A 23,200-nucleotide genomic window follows, 5' to 3' on the forward strand; every position below is an offset into this window, starting at 1 on the left:
GCACACTTCCTGAAATCCAATTACACTAATTTCTCGATTACACCCACTCCCTTTGAAATACTATTTACTAAAAAAAAAAATCGCACCCAAATAGATGCCTGTCAAAAGTTTACCAAGAAATTATGGTAAATACCCTTAACTGGGACCCAACCTTCATAAAGAAGTGGGAACATAACCTAGGATGTTCGATTCAATGCGAGGAGCGGGGCAGAGCCTTCTTACTGGCTCACAAGCTGTCCATGGCCTGTAGAGCACCAGAAAGGAGTTATAAAATAATAATGAGATGGTACAGATGTCCAGCTATGTTGCACCGCATTTTCCCCACAGTCTCTATGGATTGCTGAAGGTGTGGTAGAGAGCTTGGAACCATGCTGCATATTTGGTGGAACTGTTCTAGCATTGTGCCCTTTTGCGGTATGGTGTTCTCTAGAGATGAGTGAACCTACTCGGCCACACCCCTTTTTCGCCCGAGTGCCGCGATTTTCGAGTACTTCCGTACTCGGGCGAAAAGATTCGGGGGGCGCCGTGGGTGAGTGGGGGGTTGCAGCGGGGAGTGGGGGGGAGAGAGAGAGGGCTCCCCCCTGTTCCCCACTGCAACCCCCCGCTCCGCCACGCCTCCCCCCGCCCCCGGATCTTTTCACCTGAGTACGGAAGTACTCGAAAATCGCGGTGCTCGATCGAGTAAATACTCGAAACGAGTATGTTCGCTCATCTCTAGTGTTCTCCACTTACAAGGAAATTACATAAAGTTCAATTACTCCCACCCCGCAGATAGCTCTCCTGTCTATGCTACCTGGTTCAATATCGTCTGTCAAGAAAGACCTGTTGCGTTTCTTTTTAAGAGCCTCACACTCAGTTATTCCTACATATTGGAAAAGGCAAAGAGTCCCAACAACGGTGGAGTGGATACAGGAGGTTAATGACTTGATGACTATGGAGGAGTTGGTGGCAAAGGAAAGAGATAAAGTTTATATGTGTCTGGAGTTCCTGGATGCACTTCCAGAAATCTCCAGAACGTAGGAGACTGATTGGAAACTAGTAGAATGCCGTTTGGGATCGATCTTTATTGTTCTTTTTATATGTCACACAAGAGATAATAACGTCACCTGGCTATAGACACATATTTTTTTCTTCCATTTATCATTATACTACATATTTTGCCTTTCCCACTGATGTATGTATGGTATATGGAGGAGAGTTTTCCCCCCACTTTTTTTTTCTTCTCCTTCCTCTTTTAGAGCAATCTAATTCTTGTAGCTGTACTAAGAGCTATGATTCTCGGGAACGCTTAAAAAATAGGGCTTAGATAAAGGCAACTGTTGATCATTTGATAGACAGGAATGCTAATTAGGGGCTATTAGCATAATTAAGAATTATCACTTGTTGTTTAACTACCTGATCGTGTTTAGATATAATAGGTGGTTTAATGAAAGATACATGTAAGGCTGGATTCACACGAACGTATATCGGCTCGGTTTTCACGCCCAGCCAATATACATCATCTCTCTCTGCAGGGGGAGAGGCTGAAAGAGCCAGGAGCAGTGCTCTGAGCTCCCGCCCCTTCTCTGCCTCCTCTCCGCCCCTCTGCACTATTTGCAATAGGGAGAGGTGGGACGGGGGCGGGGGCTAATTCTCGTAACTTAGCCCCACCTCTGTCCTGCCTCCTTTCATTGCAAATAGTGCAGAGGGGCGGAGAGGAGGCAGAGAGGGAGCGGGAGCTCAGTTCCTGCTCCTGGCTTTTCCATCCCCTCCCCCTGCAGATGAGAATGACGTATATCAGCTCGGCATGAAAACCGAGCTGATATACGTTCGTGTGAATCCAGCCTTATTATGATGATTGAAAATGTTTATTTACGGTTATGTAAAAACTAAAATGCTTCAATAAAAATTGATTAAGCATATTTGTGCTGAGGGGATAAGCACAATAACTCCTTAAGGTAACAATCATTTGTGATAAATCTGACATTGCAGCATCTATATTACTACACGACTCACTTAACAAAGACCTCATTTTCTGCCTCTCCTCCTGGTTGATCCTGATGCAGCTCTCAGACAAGGTATCACTGATGATCTATGGGATAATGGTAGACAATATATCAGGTAAATGTAGAACTGCCAGGCCAGCGGTCTGCAACATGTGCTTCTTTTCATTTTTGCGAAACTACAATTTCCCCAGCATGTCCTTTTAATAAGCAGACTATACAGAAGCCCCATTTAAAGTCATAATAGTAGATACATACTTGGACTTGTGAATATAGAATATGAAGATCTGGAGTCTCACCTGCTTGAAGATGAGGTCCAGGATGAGAGGATTGTTGATGCTGTCTCTGGGGTAAAACACCTGGAGGGGGATAAAACCAGGTAAAATCTCCAAATGTGTTCACGACCCCAAGCATGCCCCCATCCAAAGGAAAGCGCTTAAAGGAGATGTCTCGAGGAAGCAGTGAATTTTTTTTTTTGCCCAGTCCCCTAATTAAGCATACATTACTAAGCCCCCCTGTAAATGATATTTCTAGCTGGTTTCTACTTACAGTTCCAGCAACTTATAAAAGTTTCCCCAAGATGGCCGCCGGCTCTTTTCCCTTCGCTTGCTGCAGCCCGACGTGCGCGCTCCCGAGACGCTACCAGCTGTGTCTCCCTGACAACCAGACGCCCCGCAGCCGCCGACCGGACCCCTGGATTGAACGCCGCCGACCAGTCACCCACCGCCAGGCAGCAGGTAACCGGCGCTAGCCCCCGGCTCCCCAGCGCTACCCCCCTGGCTCCCCAGCGCTACCCCCCTGGCTCCCCAGCGCTACGCCCCGGCTCCCCAGCGCTACGCCCCGGCTCCCCAGCCTAGACCCTGACAACAGACGAAGGCCCCTCGGCCCAGCGCTAGGTTCCGGAGCCCAGCGCTAGGTTCCGGGGCCTAGCACTGGGCTCCGGGGCCTTCACCTGTTAGTGAACATCACCCCCGACCCATCACTTACCTGGGCGGCTTCTCGGGACAGCTGGGCGGCTTCTCGGCTGGGCAGCTCCAGTTTCTGCACCTTCCTCTAACAGAGGATGGTACAGAATGGCCGCTGCAGCGCGCTCCCGAGCAGTGACAGCTCGTCTGCGCATGCGCAGAAGAGCTGTAGCGGGGAGCACACTGAAGCGGCTCGTGCTGAAAGGAGAAGACCGGACTGCGCAAGCGCGTCTAAAAAAGCAAGCTGCCAGCGAATTTAGACGGAACCATGGAGACGAGGACGCTAGCAACGGAGCAGGTAAGTGAATAACTTCTGTATGGCTCATATTTAATGCACGATGTATATTACAAAGTGCATTAATATGGCCATACAGAAGTGTATAACCCCACTTGATTTCGCGAGACATCCCCTTTAAATGTGTCCTACGGGGCTTATTGATTTCTCACGCTAGTGTGTAGAGCCAACGACCGAATTCCCCCGTATATAATGTCCCTTCATTTTGATCATAAAGGGAAAATCCATTCTACTAGCGACATATTAGAGGAATACCAGGATTACAATGAATGCCTTAATAACATCCAGGGCAAATATGCCTCACTATCAGACAAGGACCGTGCATGAAAAATCAGGGACTATCTTAAACAACCTATGGGTCCCTTCCTGGCTTGGGGGACAGTAAGGAGTTGGAGGCTCATTTTTCTGAATCAGATATGTTGGTTGCCATTGAAGACCTTAAAGTTGGTAAATGCCCTGGCCCAAATGGATACACTCTGCAATTTTATAAGCTGTTCCCCCAAAATTTAGTTGGCCCTCTTCTAAAAGCATTCAACTCCCATTGGTGTGTGGTCATTGCTCAGGACCAAGACAGATATGACAATTTGCTACATATTTGGACCTCTTGGATAACGCTTGGATAACGCTTCAAGAAACCCTTGAATTGTCAACTTGGCTCCATAGCCAAATTATCAGAAAGGTTAAATCCACCTGGTGACCCCCCCCCAATCTCGTGGATAACAAGGCTGGATTGCAATTCATGATTCTTGGAAGGCTGGAGGATAACCCTTTGAGAACTCTACTGGCAGCCATATTGGATTTCACCCAAGAGGGGATCTCACCTCTTTCCTGATGAAGATCTTCCAAGACACATTGCTGTAGGTGTAAAACTCCTCGCTGTACTGCCGATGTAATTGGGTCTGGATGTTTTCTTGTTCTTCTGACAGCTCCCGGGAGACTGACACTGCAAGGCATAGAAATGATTACAGGAACACAAACCTGCTCCACCAAAGGGGTAAAAGTCATTATCAGAGATGATGTAGCATGTTGGACCGTCTTTGGCCTTCAGAACTAGGGTTGCCACTTTTGCCACCAAAAAATACCGGGCAAGGTAAAAGTGGGCATGGTTTGGGGTGTGACTTATCATGACATATGTTTTTACATCTGGTATTTCAGTAGCCCCAGTAGTAGTAGTGCCCCCTCTCAGTGGCCCCAATAATATTAGTGCTCCCTCTTAGTGGTCCCAATAATATTAGTGCCCCCTCTAAGTGGCCCCAATAGTCATAAGGCCGACTTTAGTAGCCACGGTAGTATTAGTGCCCTCTTTCAGTGGCCCCAGTAGTAAAATTGCCTTCTTTAGTGGCCCCAGTAATAATAGTGCCCTCTTTAGTGTCCCCAGTAATAATAGTGCCCTTTTAATGTCCATAGTAGTGATATTGCTTCTTTTAGTGGCCCCAATAGTATTAGTGCCCATCTTAATGGCACAAACAGTATTAGTCCCCCCTAAGTGGCACAAGCAGTAATAGCACCCCCCTTTGAGTACCCAACTGTAAAAATGACCTCTTTTAGTGCCCTCCCCAACCCTGCACATTCAGTTGGCCAGTAACCTATCATCAAGTGCTATAAATTACTGTCAAGCTCCTGTCAGGGTAAGACACCACTGCAGCTCTCGGAGAAGATCCTCACACCTCCCTAGCATCTGCGGTCTGTACAGTATGTGCATGAATGCAGACATCGGGGGTAAGAAGTAAGGATCTTCTCTGAGCACTACAGCAGCGTCCCATCTTAATCGAAGCTTGTAAATGATAGCACTTGAGGATAGGGTTGCTGTGCATATGAGTGTGCTCATACCAGGTAATTATTTTTTACCAGCCATTAATATGGCAGGTACAAAATAAATACTCTCATCGATACAGTAAATTATGGATGGCAACTCTATTCAGAACATAATAATTCATCATGGTGCCCATACGCTTGTATCAGGGGACCCAGGGTGTGCCAAGAAACCATTCCCCACACCACTACCCCACCAGCCTGACAGGAATTCATGCTGCTTGCATCAAATTCTGACCTCCCATCAGCGCAGTGCAACTTCTATCTAGGTTCTGGAACTGGTCATCTGCTGTTATAACCCATCCATGCTAAGGAACAGCAAGTTGTGTGTTCAGACATATTAGTAGAAACACCAGTGTTGTCTTCTACCCATTGCATTACACCTAATGCACTAAGCCACTGACACAGTGCATCAGGTCAGGCGAGGAGTGGAGACTATGTGAAGGAGAGAAGACGTCTGCAGCACAGGATGGCTTCTCCTTACACAGCGCCCAGAGACACATGACAGGGGAGGCAAGAGGACGATAACATTTAGTTTTATGGGAGATATGTATACATCAATAAAACAAAAAGCAGACATTAGTAATAAAGTGTTATATGGAAGCAGTGGTGCCTGCAGTAGAGACGACATAGCAGCACACTGAAGAAGGAAATTCTGTATTTAGCTCTGCAGTTAGCAGCGCTCCTTCTAGCTGCACAGCTCAATAGGAGGTTTTATGCTAAAACTGTACATTATACACTGCTAGAACATACTGCAAAAATGCTTATAATCACTTAATCTATACATAAAATAATTGAAAGAATGGTTAGACTTAAATGTCCTACTGCAATGTATAGGGATTACCTGGAGGGGCTGTGGTGGGTCTCACGGCACTGACCGGTGGTGAACTGGCTGGCTTCTTTTGTTTGATGCTGGGCACAGGTTTTACCAAAGCTATGGTGTCTCTAGAAATCTAAATTATAAACAGAGAACAGCAAGTAAATGTGAGCTGATAAACCAGAAACTGCAGATAGCAAACTGAAATGTTTTGCAGGGATCTTGTCACCACACAGACCTCAGTAAAACACATCTCCATTTATGAAGTTAGGTCCAACATGCTGTGCTCACTAATATATTGTTATAGCAGTCAGAGCTACTTTATCCTGATACAGAGCTCCAAATCTCCTGTATACCCATAGAAATAAATGATAACATTTTGTCTACCCACGGCTACCATTAGGGGGAGCTCACATTGGACTGAAATCCGTATGCAGTATGCTCCCCCTAGTGGTGGCTGCAAGCAGACAGAATTTTATCATTTAAAAGTGTATTCTGATCTGATAGATGCTCGACTCATTTCTGGAACATACATAAATATCTTTAGCTATGTTTTCTGCCACTAATGGCACAGCTGAATGTGGTTGCTGGAACTGATGGAAACAGACAAGCAGGCTTCACTACACTGTTAGTCTTATGGAAGTCAACGGGAGTTATGAAAATAGAATAGCACAGCGAGCTACTTTGTTTCTGTAACTGCTGAGGTGTGCTATGCTGTTTGCATAACTCCCATTGACTTCTCCTGCTTGGCTTTTTGCAGAAGTTCCAACCACCCTCTTGCCTCAACATTCAGCCAAGTTGGGGGCGGTGGGGATCACATCCTGTAGATATGCCATTAAAATATCTGAAGGGAAGACCCCTTTAATCCCTTCAGTGGCAGGTTTATTATTACGATGTCAGCGCAGAAAGCCCCGGAGATTTTCCTGAGGTAATTCGCAAATGTGTACAGTGGCACAATAACTGTATGCCCTGGCCAGTATTTCAGCACAAGTGCTGTCCACAGAAATCTTCCGGGGTTTAACTGCATGGTCAGTTCAGCAAGCCCCAGAGATTTTCCGGGCGTGCCACTAAAGGGGCTAAAATTCTATCTGCTAGTAGCCACAACTAGGAGAAGCTTATGGCATACTGCAGTGGCTGCAGGTATACAGAATCTTATTACCCTCTCCCTTATTTATTAACATTTGGATTTCTATGAAGAAAAGGTTTGCTCTGCTTCTAGGGTGGGGTTAATATCAACTGTTGGTCAGAGACTCCATAGTAGTAGCATGGGCTACCTGCTCACCCTAGAATTACTCATCCTCCTCCACTAGCTGTACACAAGAATACTACATTTTTTCTTCATCTTTTGTAAGAAATTTTACCTTTGTTTTATCTCAAATATCGTAAAGAGGTAGTCTCCCAACTACAAGCTGACCACAAGTTATAGGATCCCTAGTGATTGTCTGTAGTCTGTGGGGTAGTAACTATTCAATTTTCCTGCAGCACCTCCGCAGGGGAAATAAAGTATTACACAATTCCTATTGAAATCAATAGGCTGTTTATGTAATGCATGGAAGTGCCGGGTCCTCCACAGTAAGATGAGCTCTTTGGAGTCCTTTGTCTTTTTAGAGCCAACTTTCATAGTATGTTTGCTTACCTTAGGAACATAAGACATATTGGACACTGGTGAAGGGCCTGCAAGTGGTCGATTAGACATTTGTCCCTTAAGTATCTTTAAAGCTTCTTCATGTGGGTCCATTTTTCTTCCAAAGATTTTCGGGGGCTCCCTTCTATAAACCAAAAACAGATTTTACTAATTATGCAAACAGCAGCTATCAGTAATATAGCTAAAGCACGGGCAAAAGTAGCAGTGGCACCGGAACATTGGTGCCTCAAGGGGCCTAAAAGCCCCCAGGCACATAAAAAGACACCAGTATTACAAATAGCGCATGATCAGGGACCCCTGTAATAAATTTTACATTGGAGCCTAGAATCATATTTCCATTTCTGTGCCTTACTCCGTAGCACTTGTCTACAACCAATGACTCCTCAGCTGACAGCCATGCTGGGAGTTGTAGTTTCAGCAAAGTTTGCAGAACACTGATCTACAGGAGTTGATGTCATACCATTAGGGGGTTTATGCCACGATGGCATCTCCTGTTTATATGCCCTATTAGAACATATAAACCTCATAGGTCCCCTCTAGGACTCAGAACGGAGAGCTGCTCAGTAAGAGCAGCTGTCGTTCTGGCGGTCCCTGCACTATCCTGGTATCACAGGACAGTTATTCATGTGAACAGCCATCCTGTAATACTACATTTTCCCTTAAGCTGAATTGTGTAGCTAGCCGTGGCTTCCTTTGGCAGAATCAGTTGATTGCCAGGGGTTTCAAGAGCAGGAATCGGTGTGATTGGCTATTCATCCCAGGTTCCACGTTGTTGGAGTGCTCGTGCACTTTAATTTACCTTACAGGAACGGGTGCAGGTCTGGTCACTCCAGGCTGCTTGTATTGGTTTATGATATCCTTAATGTTGTGCGTTGGTTCAGAAAAGTGTTCAGAGTTTAGTGGGCTGTAATGGATGAGCTCTTCCTGCCTGATCTGTCCAGAGATGCCTGCAATGGCACAAGATAATGATAAGGCACTCGCTAAGGGAGAAAGAAATGGTCACTTGGGATCCCCCAATATGATCTCCAAATGCCCCAATGGTCATATTGACAACCCCTTTCATACAAGAAAAAGGGTCTATTTTCTCATTGGGCAGAGCACCAAGTGGTATAGAGCAGGGTTCCCCAACTCCAGCCCTCAGGGACCGCAAACAGGTCATGTTTTCAGGATTTCCTCAGTGTTGCACAGGTGATGTCATTATTGTCAGTGCCTCAGACATTGCCACAGGTGTTCTTACCATAGGATATCCTGAAAACATGACCTGTTGGTGGTCCCTGAGGACTGGAGTTGGGGACCACTGGTATAGAGAACCTCATAGGTCATGTGATGCTTTCTGGAAAAACAAAAGTTTTGCAAATTAGCTTTCACATCCAGAAAGAACTGTTTAAAAAGGGCAAATTCACCAGGTCTGTGGATGATGGAGCTTCCTCTGGTTGGAGATGTTGGGGTCCTGTAGGGAGATCCATTGACGACATTCCTCTAGTATGTAAATGAGAAAGTAGAATTAGATGTGTCCTCCTGCAATTTACCCCAAGTGAAGATTAAATCAAGATTGTGCTGTTCATGGTGTATTGAATGCCGGCCACTTACCTGGCTGGGTGTGCCAGTCCTGGGCATTGGAGCTACTGTAGGTGTCACCCTGTAAGAACTGGGTCTGCTGGATGGTGTCTTGATGCTGTGTTTTTGGTTGCTAGAAATGGAAGTACCTAAGGAGGAACTGCTGACCATCTGCTGCTGCAGAGCCATTGCCTGCATGGTCATCTGCTGGGCCTGGAGATGAGGAGATAATAACGGCCGACCAGTAAACCCAACATTGGACATAGGATGTAAGCGAATACGTATCTGGATTACATGACTCCCATTATCCCTAACTAACCAACTAACCAACAAAAATCGTGAGTTTACAAGAAACATGAAGTTACAACCATAAGGCGCCCACCCACTGGCGTTTTTTTTTACCTGCGTTTGCGTTTTGCGTTTTTCCTGCACAGGCATAGAGATAACATGTGTTCCTGTCCACTGGCGTTTTTTTTTTCGGTCCGTTGCGATTTTTAACATAGGAACTGTCAGTTGCATATGTGTCCTTATTTTTCTCTTAATGCACCCATGAATGTCAATGGAAATTAACGGAAAAGCCGCAAAAACGCCGCGAAAAGGCCGCAAAAAACGCCGCGGAAAACGCTGCGTTTTTCACGCACGGAAATCGCAAACGCCAGTGGGTGGGCGCCCTCAGGCTGATGTCACACACTCTTTTTTTAAAAATGCCACTTTTTTGTAATTTTAATGTTGTCATTTTTTGTCGAGCTTTATTTAAGTAATAAGAAAAATATGAAGAACCCTACAATCACAACATTTCTCTTACTGAATCTTTTTCCCACCATTGCTGCGTTTTTGGGTCCATTGCGTTTTTTTTTTTTATTTCAGCATGCAGCAGGCTACAGTTTTTTTTTCTGGTGTTTTCTCATAGGCATCTATAGGGAAAAAAACCCTCCCATGTTTACCTAAAGGAAGGCCACCAAAAAACACAGCATCATCCAAAAAATGACAGAAAAAAAATACTATAGGGGGAATTTAACAAATAACCTACCCCAGTTTAGTGGCATATAAAAGTCACACTTTTTTGATGCACGCCGTATTTGCACCAAGATGTGTAACTATTGCCTGGGGGAGGGGGGGTGTTACAGTCTCCTGCGACTCGTCAGACTTACTATAGTTTACCTAGAAACTGGCATAAATTATAGAGGAAATCTATGGCAGGTCTTACCTGGTGCAGATTTCAGGAGGAGGAACGCAGGCTGCTCAGAAATGTGACAGATGTATTAAAGGGGTTCTACCAGATTAGACTTATCACCCATCCATTGTATAGGATTTTGGTCAGTGAAAAACGGACTGTTTTCCATGCGATTTTAACCCCTTCCCTCCCCATGACGTAAGGGTACTTCCCGCAAAATGATGTACCCTTACGTCATAGGGATAGTGCAAGATCATAGCAGATCTCGCTCTATCCCGCAGCGGGAGCCAGCTGTCACTGGTAGCCGGCCTCCCTCTGCGACAGCCCCCCGCTGTTAACCCATTCCCTGCCGCGATCTAAGTAGATAACATCGCGAGAGGCCGGCTGTTTGCAATTGGCAACAGGACGCCAGATACCGGCGTCCTGTATTGCCATAGCCTAAGATCGCTGTAATAAGCAATAAGGCATGGCAGGAGAGAAGTCCTGCCATGCCTTATCGCAGCGATCTGCAGTGCTGTAGTAAAAGTCTCTCAGAGGGACACCGATGGTGAAAAAATAAGAGCAAAATAAAGTACAAAAAATAAAAATGTAAAAAGTAAAAAAAAAACCTTTTTTATGCTTTTTCTCATATTAGCATAAACAAAAATTAAAAACTCCACATATTTGGTATCGACGCGTACAATACATTGAACATGCTTTTTATCCTGCACGGCAAAATGCTAGTTTTTAGCATTTTGCCTCCCAAAAAAATGCAATAAAAGTGATAAAAAAAAGGTGTGTAACCCAAAATGGTACCAATAAAAACTCCAGCTCATCTCGCAAAAAATAAGCCCTCACAGAGCTCAGTCCATGGAAAAATAAAAAAGTTATAGCACTTTGAATGCAGCGAGTTTAGAAAAAAATAATAATTTCCAAAAAAAGGGTTTTTATTGTGGAAAAGTGGAAAAACCTAAAAAAAATATAAGAATTTTGGTATCGTTGTAACTGTACTGACCTGCAGAAAAAAAATGTAGTGTGTCATTTATGCTGCATAATTAACACTTAAAAAAAAAAAAAAAAAAATCTATGGCAGAATTGATGCATTTTCTCTCCCTACGATCATAAAAAGATAATAAAAGTTTTACAATGTAGTCTATGTACCCCAAAATGGTAACAATAAAAACTACAGTTCGCCACGCAAAAACAAGCCCTTATACGGCCGCGTCGACGGAACAATAAAAAAGTTATGGCTTTTGAAAAATGGATATGAAAAAATACCAAAAATCGTTTGGTCCTCAACGCCAAAATAGGCCGTGTCCTTATGGGGTTAATGCATGTGCTATGCGCTTAACGATTTTGATGAGCGATTTGAATGCAGTTTTCACCTATTTTCCTCTTTTTTTTATGTGGTCCCCATAGTAACATGCACTACAAACATATTCTATTTAGATAGCATGCGAGTGTGATCCGTTTTTTAATGCTTCCATAGAAAACAATGGGTGATTCCTGGATAAAAAAAAAGTACAAAAATAGGGCATGCAGTGGTTTTTCCAACACAGACCTATCAGAGTGAGGAGAAGAAAGGGACACGGGACCACTGCTCTCCGGATTGGTGGGGGTCTCAACGGTGACAACCCCACCTATCAATAGGTGATAAAAGACTATTGTGCTACAACCACTTCCAGAATCAGCACCTATTAATACATTTTCTGCATCTCACTCCAGTGCCCCTTATCTGAGGGTACTTTTTCATGTGCCAACTGCTAGATGAAAAACTGCTCAAATGAGCAATTTTGATTGATAATTGTAATATGTAAATGCGTGGCCCGACGGTACTGAGCGAGATATCGCTATTAGTCGCTAGTCGTTTCGTTTCAGCTCACTGAAACAAAGTGACTAGTGAATGACTTCTTGCTCATCCATCTTGCTCCACCTTTGAACGACTGCCTGTTCACTGTGATTGTAAAAGGGAGACTGGAAGAGATCTCCGGCGCGCTCCGCCTCCATTCAATAAGCAATTATATCGCTCCTGTGTAAGAGCACGGAAGCGATAGTTGGGACGGTCATTGGGCACTTGAGTGCGCAACAATCGTCTCGTCTAAGAGTACCCTAAGACCAACATGTAAGATGCTGGCCCTATATAAATGTGCCGCCATATCTGAAGGAAGCCTTGTAGGAGTTTTTTCGATCTAGTTAGCCAGTCACCTACCTCATACATGAAGACTACAGCCTGTTCTTCTATGTGTCTATCCCTGCAATAATCAAGTCCACTTGGGATAGGACACGGCGCCTTTAAGGTGTGGCAGGAAAGTCCACGTGACCGCCCACATCCCCTTTGGCAGTGTGGGTATACTCACCAGTAACATGGCCTGCTGGTTGATATACGCTTGCTGCTGGGCATACATGCTTTGTTCTACAGATGAAAATGAAGGATATATGAAGGATGTACCAGAACCCAAAATGCTATTCTTGGTAGTGGGTTTAAACTCACCTGTGCGGTGTGATGCCTCACTAGGTAAATTGGATTCTCCGGGCACCTCGGTGCCATCCCTGCCCCCCACACCTCCACCCCCTTTCATTTTCTGGGACATTGCCGTCAGCTTTTCCAGATCCTACAGAAGAGAAGAGATGAAGATAACTGGCCTATAACGACATAGGGATGAGCTGGAACGTGATCTCTGACAAAGAGCGAGACGAGAGAGATCAGGTGACAGCAGGAAACCATTGTGCCAATGAAGAAGTGCCCGGCTGGTATAGTAATACAAAGTGTTATAAAGACAGAAGGAAAGTTCTTCCATACAAGTCTATATGTAACTACCAGGAAGAGGGGGAAGTAACAGCACTGCTATGAGAAAAGCTAATCTTTCCATGTCCCCATGACAACACCTCCTGTCCTTATGTCATTTTTAGAGCAATGATTAAAGAATGATTATGAATGGTTGTTATGAGGCCCAGGGACTAGAGATGAGCGGACGTACTCGGTAAAGCACTACTCGTCCGAGTAATGTGCTTTATCCGAGTACCTCCCCGCTCGTCCTGAAAGATTCGGGGAGCGCCGCTGCTGACAGGTGAGTTGCGGCGGGGAGCAGGGGAGAGCGGGCGGGAGAGAAGGAGAGAGAGATCTCCCCTCCGTTCCTCCCCGCTCTCCCCTGCAGCTCCCCGCTCCGCGGCGCTCCCCGAATCTTTCAGGACGAGCGGGGAGGTACTCGGATAAAGCACATTACTCGGACGAGAAGTGCTTATCCGAGTACGTTCGCTCATCTCTACCAGGGACCTATCGATAACAAGGACCTTCAAGGGAAAAAATGTATAATATAAAGCCTCCTATTTTTCTATATTATTGCATTCTCAGTTTCTACACCATTGGCCACAATACAAGGGTGGGGGTTAGGGGCCATTTACACAGGATGATTAGCGCTCAAACTTAGTTCAAATGAATGAAATTAAGTAATAATCATCCCGTGTAAACGCAAAAAAATCATTTAGGACTGCTGCACACAGGCAATTTTGCTAGCATTTTCGCACGTGCAAAATCACTTGTGCAAACCGCTGACAATTGAGTACAATGGGTTCCCTCACATTCAGCGTTTTTGCACCCGCATTTCCGTTAGGTGAAAAATATGCAACATGTTCTATTTTTGTGCCCATTTGCGCTCCCAAGCTACCATAGGAGCACCCTGTGCGCACAAAATTGCGTGCGTATCTGCGCAATTTCGCAGTGCTATTTGATAACAGTGGGGAATAATTAGTTTTCTGAGTCGGTTCAACACCGCGTGGGTGTATCCAGCGCCGATGTAAATGGACTTGGCAGTGTGGATATGCTTGCGAACACATGCTAGTGATCCATTCACAGCGCAATCACGTCATCCTCTTGCAAGCGCATCGACACATTCGCTCGTGTGCGGGAGCCCTTACTATTTATTCATCTCTTATTATCGCTGACTTTCAGTCACTATAAAGAATATCGCTAGATCGCGAGATTCTCGCTCCATGTAAACGCTCCCCGACCAGAACTTCACATCGGGCACCTGCACACGGGCGGATTTGAATTGGGAATCTGGGGCCGGCGGCTGCCCCTGGATTCCGCAGCAAATACCGCCCATAGCCTCCTATAGAGATCCGCTTACTTCCTGCACATGAGCGGAAATTTCTGCTCGTGGCAAAAAAATCACAGCATGCTCCATTTTGCGCGGTTTTCCACACCAATGGCTTCCATTGAAGTCAATGGAAGCCATCAGTCCCGCGGCCCTTCCGCTGTGAGCACTGCAGAAGGGCCAAGTGATCCGCATCATCACCTAGCGACGGCGCGGCATTATCTGCACTGCGCATGCGCGCCGGCTGGTGCTCCCGCAGTACAGAAGGTGAATCCGGTGAGGTGAGCAGCCGGGCATAGGGTCAGATCCTGCTGCAGGATCCCACATGCCAGATCCGATCCTGTCGTGTGCAGGAGGCCATAGAATGTAAAGCGCTGAGCGAGAGGCCAGCGATCCAGCAGTGACGTCTGCTGGTGTAAACAGTCTGCACGAGCGCTAATGACCTCAGCGGTGATGCCAGCACTTGTGCGGTCGGTTAGATGACTGTCGGGTGTAGATGGGCCATTAGTCACACACTGAATGCGGGGTCAGAAGTTACCTCAGACCAGACAGGACTTGTTTTATCCTGACTGTATAAGGGTCAGAAGTAGAAGATCACGTCCTTATGCATAAATGTATCCAATCTTATATAAAACACAAAATCTGTCTGTTTGTGTCGTGTACAAATCTACAGTTCTGGTCCCATTTGTGTTCTCCAGCACCAGGTGACAAATATTGGCATAATTAAAAATTGAAAACTCACCGAATTACCCTGTAATTTTTGTTGCCAATAGCAACCAATCACAGTGCAGCTTTTGTTTCTTATACTGCTGAGGTAAAATGAAAGCTGTGCTGTGATTGGTTGCTATTTCCTATACTGCTGAGGTAAAATGAAAGCTGCGCCGTGATTGGTTGCTATTTCTTATATTGCTGAGGTAAAATGAAAGCTGCGCCGTGATTGGTTGCTATTTGTTATACTGCTGAGGTAAAATGAAAGCTGCGCTGTGATTGGTTGCTATTTCTTATACTGCTGAAGTAAAATGAAAGCTGCGCTGTGATTGGTTGCTATTTGTTATACTGCTGAGGTAAAATAAAAGCTGCGCTGTGATTGCTTGCTGTTTCTTATACTTCTGTGGTAAAATGAAAGCTGCGCTGTGATTGGTTGCTATGGGCAAAACAGATTTCCTTTCGGACAGCTTCCATAACAGTGCGGTGCTTGGCTCACTTTTGTGGTGCTCTTTGTATATTCCAGGACTGTGATACATAAAATCACCGTGCAACGCACCGGTATATCACCTAATATATATATACATATATATATATATATATATGTACACACTCACACACAACGCCCGGGTATATCACCTAATATATATACACACTCACACACAACGCACTGGTATATATATATATATATATATATACACAATGCCCGGGTATATCACCTAATATATATATATATATATATATATATATATATATATATACACACACAATACACCAGTATATCGCCTAGTGTGTGTGTGTATATATATATATATATATATATATATATATACACACACACACAACTCCCGGGTATATCACCTAATATATATATATATATATATATATATATATATATATATATATATATATATATACACACACACACACGCAATGCACCAGTATATATATACACACACAACGCAAATTTAAGCATTCAATCGGGATGAAGGCTTGATGTATAATGAAGACTGTATAGGTATAAAACCGCAATATCATGCTTTGTGCTGCGGTTGTGAACGCTCCCAGTAGGCTGAGAATAAACCTGATCTTCCTGAAGACTCTGCAACAACCTGATAGTTTAGAAGCAGGAAGAATTGTCATGGGGGCACACGCAGAGAGCTAAAAAACTATCTGCAACTATAAGGCTCATTCACATGGATGTATACAACATCAAGGGGTGTACGTGCGTGCTGCATGTGGTTCGGTTGTGTAGGCGCCATTTTCTTTACATCCTTGTGCCATCTGTGTGTCATCTATTTATTACACGTGCAAAAAAAAAAAACACAAGAAGCCCCAATTGGTATCACTTTTTTTCTCACTGTCTCCTGGCAACACGGGTAAAAACATGCAGCACACATATGACATCCGTGTTCACTGCTTTTTTATTTTTCTATAGACTTTTTTGGACGACTTTGATTTGTGAATATGGCCCAAAATACCGGATGCTGTCAGCCAAAAATATGTTGAGCACACGGACGGGAAGATACGCCTGTATGAATGGGCCCTAAGTACCTGAAGCATCCTTTTGTAGAAGGACTTTCAAAATCTACTTCTAATGCAGCTCCAGGATGGCACGGAGCAGTGGATAGTGTAATAGGATATAATAATGCCACGTGTGAGGGCACTGACCCAGATCAATGCCTCTCCCAGGAACAGAGATCTGGTGTCCGATGGATCACGGCATAGCTTCTTGTATGAACACAATGTTACCACTTACAGCTCCACAGAATATGCAGCAGCCTGCTTCACTTATCTTGCAGTGAACTTGACTTATATTGAGCTGTCTTCTCTAGTCACATCCAGAGCTACATTCTAAATTGTTCTGCTTTTTCTTCAACTCCCAGGCTCTAGAACTTCTAGAATCACCCTACTGCCTCAGTAGTAATTCTTTTACTGCTGTATGGCATTGTGGAGGATGTAGTTCTTACATAAGACTCTATAGAATAGTCGGATGTCGAAAAAAAATGACTCCCCCCTGAAATGCACCTGAGCAAAGAGCATTCTGGCGGCCCACCTAAACTATAAGGGATGTCTGTCAGCGCCGTGATGGAATGGAGTGTGGCTGCCAGCAGAATTCTGAATGCACTGCACTCATTGCAAATTTCTACCTGGCCGTTGCATCATTTCTTACCCCATTTCCATAAGACAGAACGGGATCAAACAGGCTGTCCAAGTAATGATCCATGCCTTTCTGAGTCGGGGGCTCGCTCAATGTGTCCGAATCTGCTGGCATAAAGGACACAGATCAATCATCTGTCAATTAAAATACAATGTACTGCAGCACAATCAGATCACTTCTAGGTCCATCATTATAGTAGTCAATGCACGGAATGGCCCCTTTATTAGAACCCTGATTATTGCTTCCCTGTACGGAGATTCTCCCCGTGACCAAGCAGAGAGGAGAGCATAACCCTCTATGGAGGAGCAGTCCGTCTAAATGAAGTATCTTATTACAACCATTATCTTACTGGAATTGGACCATTCAGGGACATAAAAAAATCAAGTTTTATGACAGTTTTCCTCACCATGACTGTAATAACCTTCTGACTCTGGAACACCCTGCTGCGGTAGAGAGGGAGCTTTCATCATAGGTGGAGGAGGGACGTTTTCATCTGTCTCAGACTTGTTCTCAAATACTCTATGAAATGAGGATAACAGAGAAAGGAAAAATTGCAGCGTGCAATAAATATTCATTGCTAAATATCACACATGGGGAAGAGAAGTGCAGCATTCTGCACACATGGGTGGGGGAGCGATGCTTTACAGGGAATACATAATCAGCACTGCTGTGTCTTCATTCTCAGGATCAGTTGTGACCCCAGAGATCAGTCCCCCACTGATCATAAAGTGGTGGCATATCCAGGCAATATACACTATCCTACCAAAAGTAGTTGGACACCTGAACAAGAATCAATAGTAGTATTTATTTCCATATGGTAATACTTAATGAGGCTCATTTGGCCCTAATGACATTGGATACTCTCTGTGATATACTTTCTACTAATGCTTGATACTCTTCAGCTGGTATTTTCCTCCATTCATCCTGCAAACATCTGGTGGCTTCTCTCAAATAAGATGGATGTTGTTCATATTTCCTCACCCAACATTTCAGTTTGTCCCAAAAATGATCAGTAGGGTTCAGCCGGTCCAATCATGAAACATCCATATCCTCAAACCAATATAAAACAGCGTTGGATGTGTGACAAGGCGCATTGTCTTGTTAGAAGTATGGCTAATTATTCCCAGAGTATTACCACATTGTGGGCAACACATTATTGTCTAGAATGTCAGGGTTCACCTACGTGGTCATGGTGCTTGTCACTACAACCAACGGACCGAGACCATGCCATGTAACACATCCCCAACCATAACTGAACCTCCACCGTACTTACCTGTTGGCACAACACACTCAGGTAAAAGGTGTTCCCCATCATCCCCCACACCCAGGTATGGCCATCTGATGTGAATATGGAGTAGTGTGATTCATCACTTCATAGAACATTCTTTCATTGCTCAACTGTCTGATGACGACGCTCCTGGCATCATTGTAGACGGGCCGATATATTGAGCTACATGATGGACGGCTTGTGTGCAGTGGCGTAACCCCTATATTCCATAGCATGCAGTTCCCATCACAAACTATGGCTGACACCTCCAAGGGTCTGCATCTTATGTAGCATGGTTTAGGACATGTGACATGCTAATAAGACAATCCATTCTACTGATAGGGGAGTCCAAATACTCTCAGTAGGATGGTGTCTCATCACTTTATAAGGTACCTTTACGCAGGCCGACTGTGCCGAACAGCTATTTCACGGACTACTGGCCGACACAAGAGTGATAGTCATTCTGTGAATGAAGGCGCAGTGGGCCAAAATGATATGTTGCTCGCCAACCTCTGCTAAAAAACAAGCAGCTCCGACAAGTGAGCGACTCCTCGCATAGTGCTTTGTCGGTGGCCGCATGTACACGAGACGATAATCACCCAAATTCGATGTTTCTAGCGATAATTGCCCCATGTGAAGATACCTTAACTAGGTATAAAGTTGTCAAGTCCACACTCGGTAGGATACTTACACACTGCGTCTTTCTATGTTCTCTTGTGTGGCTTCGGAGGTGATGAAATAAGACTTCTGTCTGGGGAATTCTCTGGGTAATTCCACATTAGAGATCAGGTCCAGGACATAATCATGGCCTGCCAGTTCTGACCATTGGCCGCCATCCTTTAAACATACTGACCATCCTCTCCAGCCTTCAGTCACCCCCCTAAAGGAAGAAAAACGGAGATGTACTTGTTGTATCACTTCCAGGAACCCCTCTGTATGCCGTGAGAACAGCAAGAAGAAAATGACAGTTTATTCTTTACTTCTTAGAATTCTGTCACAGACAAAGCACACGGACATTCAAAGTTTAGTTTTCAATGAAAATCCAGGTCAGAAACCAGCATAGTTCGCGCACATTTCTGAGATGGATTTTTATTTCCGAATGCCACGGATTTGGACACGTTAGCCACATTCCAATGTGGAATCCATTCAGCCATGGAATCTATTTGCAAAAGTGACAGATCACTTTTTTTTTCTGCACACAGATTTTAAATCTGCACACATGCTGTATAGTCTATGGCGCAGATATCCATTCAAGTGAATGAACGCTTTTGGATGTGGAATTGATAAGGAATCGATCGGATATCATCATATAAAAACTGTGTCTGCTTTAACTAAAATGAATTACATTCTCAGAAACGTGCCAGCCTTCAGCAAACTACCTGTGCCTAAGGACATCCCCTGCCAACTCCTCTCCGTCAGTCCATGAATGGATGGGGCATAACATCTTGGCACCTACATGTATACAGAACAGCAGAAGATTAGATGAAGATCCGTGTCACACTGGTCGTTACCTTCCAAATATTGAGCAATGAAAATAGAGACAGTTTTTGGGGTGTGTGTAGTGTGCCTTCATGTCCCTCCATAGTAATAATGCCTGTCACTGACCCTCTCATGGTAATAGTGCCCCTCAGTGGCTACCTCACAGGAATAGTGCCTCTTAGTATCCCTCTCACAGTAGTAGTGGCCTTCAGTAACACCCTTACAGTAATAGTGCCGCTTAGTGTCCCTCTCACAGTAATAGTGCCCTTCAGTGACACACTTACAGTAATAGTGCCGCTTAGTGTCCCTCTCACAGTAATAGTGCCCTTCAGTGACACACTTACAGTAAAAGTGCCACTTAGTGTCCCTCTCACATTAATAGTGCCCCTCAGTGGCTACCTCACAGCAATAGTGCCTCTTAGTGTCCTCCTCACTGTAATAGTGCCCCTTATTGTCCCTCTCACAGTAATAATGCCCCTCAGTGGCTACCTCATAGTAATAGTGCCTCTTAGTGTCCTCCTCACTGTAATAGTGCCCCTTAGTGTCCCTCTCACAGTAATAATGCCCCTCAGTGGCTACCTCATAGTAATAGTGCCTCTTAGTGTCCCTCTCACAGTAATAGTGCCCTTCAGTTACACCCTTACAGTAAAAGTGGCCCTTAGCATCCCTCTCACGGTAATAGTGCGCGACTCACAATATTAATGCCCCCACTCAGTAATAATACCCCATTTTATGCAGTAAATGAAAAAACTGTCTACACTCATCTCTTTTGCTTTACACGCTGTTCCGGTCCCCAGCTCACTTCAGAGCAGAGTGATCACTGCAGCCAACCTCCGGCATCTGCATTGGTATGGCTGAGATCAGTGATTGACTGCAGTAATCACATTCTAATTGGCACCCGATTGCATTACCTGGAAATGAGCTGGGACTGGCACAACATGGACTGGATTAACTAAAGGTGTGAAACATGTGAATATAGACCATTTTTGAATTTACTCCATTTTTATCTGTCCCTGCGGAATACGTCTCCTGCCTTCTGGGACAGTGAGACAGATGCCAAATCCTGGACAGTAGGGAGACACGCTGGTAGTCAGCTCCTTGAAGTGTATAGGTTTTACTTCGAAATTCACATCTGTTAGGGCTCTCTCACACAAGCATATTTCACTGCGTATTATGTGCGTGGGTCTTGCAGGTGTAATATGTAGTGCCAATCTTTACATTACTTTCAATTGTGCCTCTCGCATACAGTGAGCAAAATGCGCATGCAAAAAAGATCGCAGTATGCACTATCTTGGTGTGTACTATGTGTGCATACACACCAAGATGGTGTATGGGGATTGCAAGCACATAGCAGGTATTGCTGCTCCTGCGTGCTCCTGTGCGGGAGATATTCCAGCTGCACGCAGGAGAGAAACGCTTGTGTAAGAGAGCCCTTAAAGGACAACTCAAGGCCAAACTTGTACATTATCAAGACCCTGGACTTGGCTGCCATTAGAGCTCTCACAATGGTTGTCACTCAGCTTTTCTATTGTTACAGGAGTCCCAGGGAGCAGTGAGCATGGTTTGTATCACCCCATCAGCATTCAGGGCCCCAGTGTGACACTTACTTTGCACCCACTATAGCTATGCCCCGGGCTAAAGATATTTCAGCAGGAAACTCTGCAGTCTTCAGGAGAAAACTGCCAGTATGATCTGGGCCAAATGGAGAAGAAAAGTGCAGTGAATCATCAAATTAAATATTTATTCTGCCTGTATCTGATTCTTTTAAAATGTGTTTAAATCTCTCATTACAGAGCAAGGTGTTTTTTAATTGATTCTTGGAGTTGCAGGGAAGGCGCACAATTTGCCTGATCTGCTTAGAATGCCAAATCCCCTTGTCCCAGCCCTGCCTAAGGAAGCTAGTTGACAACCATCATAATGCTGTAATTGCAGTCATTGTGGTTGGTACCAACTTTTCTAGAAACAAATATAAGTTGTATTTTATAGAAAAATGATCATTCATATACACCCTGGGAAGGCGCTGGTTCTCCTTGTGGAGATCTGCACGCAAAGTTCCCTGGGAAAAGGTATTCAAATTAGCAAATCTACAGAAGGCACCTGATTGACTCCAAATTTATTCTGCAGCAGAACAATGACCCCCAAACATACAGCCAATGTTATTAAGAACTATCTTCACTGCAAAGAAGAACAAGGAGTCCTGGAAGTGAAGAAGATCTGTGATTAGTTCTCCAAGATGTTTGGAACAACCCCCTTGCTGAGTTCCTTCAAAAACTGTGTGCAAGTGTACCTAGAAGAACTGATACTGTTCTGAAGGCAAAGAGCAGTCACTATAAATATTGATGTCATTTTGATTTCTCTTCTGTTCATTCAATCAGCATTTTGTTAATTGGCCAAAAAAACTATTAGCACTTCTATTTTTGACAGCATTCTAATTTTGTAGCATTTTTTCCACCCTGGCATAAAACTTTTGCACAGCACTGTATGTAGACTATGCAGCAATAATATAAAGTTGATCTAAAGATTTCAGTTTTGTACCATCAAAGCAATGAATATCCAAGGCCATGTTCGCTCTCTCCCTGCTTGCGGTCCACTCCATTAAACAGGGAGGGAAAGTCCTTGCAGTCTCGGATCCCTGTTGAGATTTCTGAATTGCTAGGATGAGTTTGTGCTGACAAATCGGTTTATAACCATCATATGCATAGTCAGAGACGTACCTGAAAAATACAGCAAATCAGTGATGACCTCGTTAGCAGAAAGTGCTCGTTCATTACCACCACTGCTGGGCCTCTGATCAGAACAAGAAACCACAGATGTGCAGAGATTCTCCATACACAAGGCTTGTCTACATGCACCATTTGGGCTTCCACAGATGAGCGTGTAACGTAATACGCCCGTTCCTGCGCAATGTTTGTGTAGTGAACGAGCGTAATTTGCACCTATGCCTGCGGAAATATGGAACATCGCTCATTCACGGGGGAATCACCCCGCCCTGATTTAAAGGTCTAATTTGCCTAATGAGGTGCCAGTGATCGTGTGTATGCGCAGCATTTAGCGCATACTAAGCGGGAAGATGTGTGTGTTTGCGCACCTCCCATAAACCTCTATGGTCTCTTTGGTGCGCAAACACACACGATTGGGCAGGTCCTATTTTTTGAACCTGCAAAAACAAAAAAAATATGTGAGAATTAACCCACTGAAATCAACGGGTTCTATTCTTTGCATTATGCGCAGGAAATTCCTAACGTATCCCACTTATTTGTTTAAGGGT

At 44.5% G+C, this 23,200-nt stretch overlaps 1 protein-coding gene across 1 annotated transcript in view; it reads right to left on the bottom strand.

Annotated features, from left to right (window-relative positions):
- The window catches only part of MYO15A (myosin XVA), a 106,115-nt gene that overhangs the window by 39,063 nt on the left and 43,852 nt on the right, over window positions 1-23,200 (bottom strand). Inside the window, exons 28-42 of the mRNA XM_066577864.1 lie at window positions 22,468-22,646; window positions 19,833-19,905; window positions 19,145-19,333; window positions 17,593-17,705; window positions 17,199-17,290; window positions 12,718-12,838; window positions 12,584-12,639; window positions 9,107-9,286; window positions 8,920-8,995; window positions 8,316-8,463; window positions 7,508-7,640; window positions 5,899-6,007; window positions 4,064-4,185; window positions 2,282-2,341; window positions 1,996-2,071 (exon numbers count right to left, since the gene is read on the bottom strand). Coding sequence (XP_066433961.1) covers window positions 1,996-2,071; window positions 2,282-2,341; window positions 4,064-4,185; window positions 5,899-6,007; window positions 7,508-7,640; window positions 8,316-8,463; window positions 8,920-8,995; window positions 9,107-9,286; window positions 12,584-12,639; window positions 12,718-12,838; window positions 17,199-17,290; window positions 17,593-17,705; window positions 19,145-19,333; window positions 19,833-19,905; window positions 22,468-22,646 — 1,727 coding nt within the window. The remainder of the gene's footprint in view (window positions 1-1,995; window positions 2,072-2,281; window positions 2,342-4,063; window positions 4,186-5,898; window positions 6,008-7,507; window positions 7,641-8,315; window positions 8,464-8,919; window positions 8,996-9,106; window positions 9,287-12,583; window positions 12,640-12,717; window positions 12,839-17,198; window positions 17,291-17,592; window positions 17,706-19,144; window positions 19,334-19,832; window positions 19,906-22,467; window positions 22,647-23,200) is intronic.

Source organism: Eleutherodactylus coqui, chromosome 8 (assembly GCF_035609145.1).
Source record: "Eleutherodactylus coqui strain aEleCoq1 chromosome 8, aEleCoq1.hap1, whole genome shotgun sequence".
NCBI classification, from domain to species: domain Eukaryota; kingdom Metazoa; phylum Chordata; class Amphibia; order Anura; family Eleutherodactylidae; genus Eleutherodactylus; species Eleutherodactylus coqui.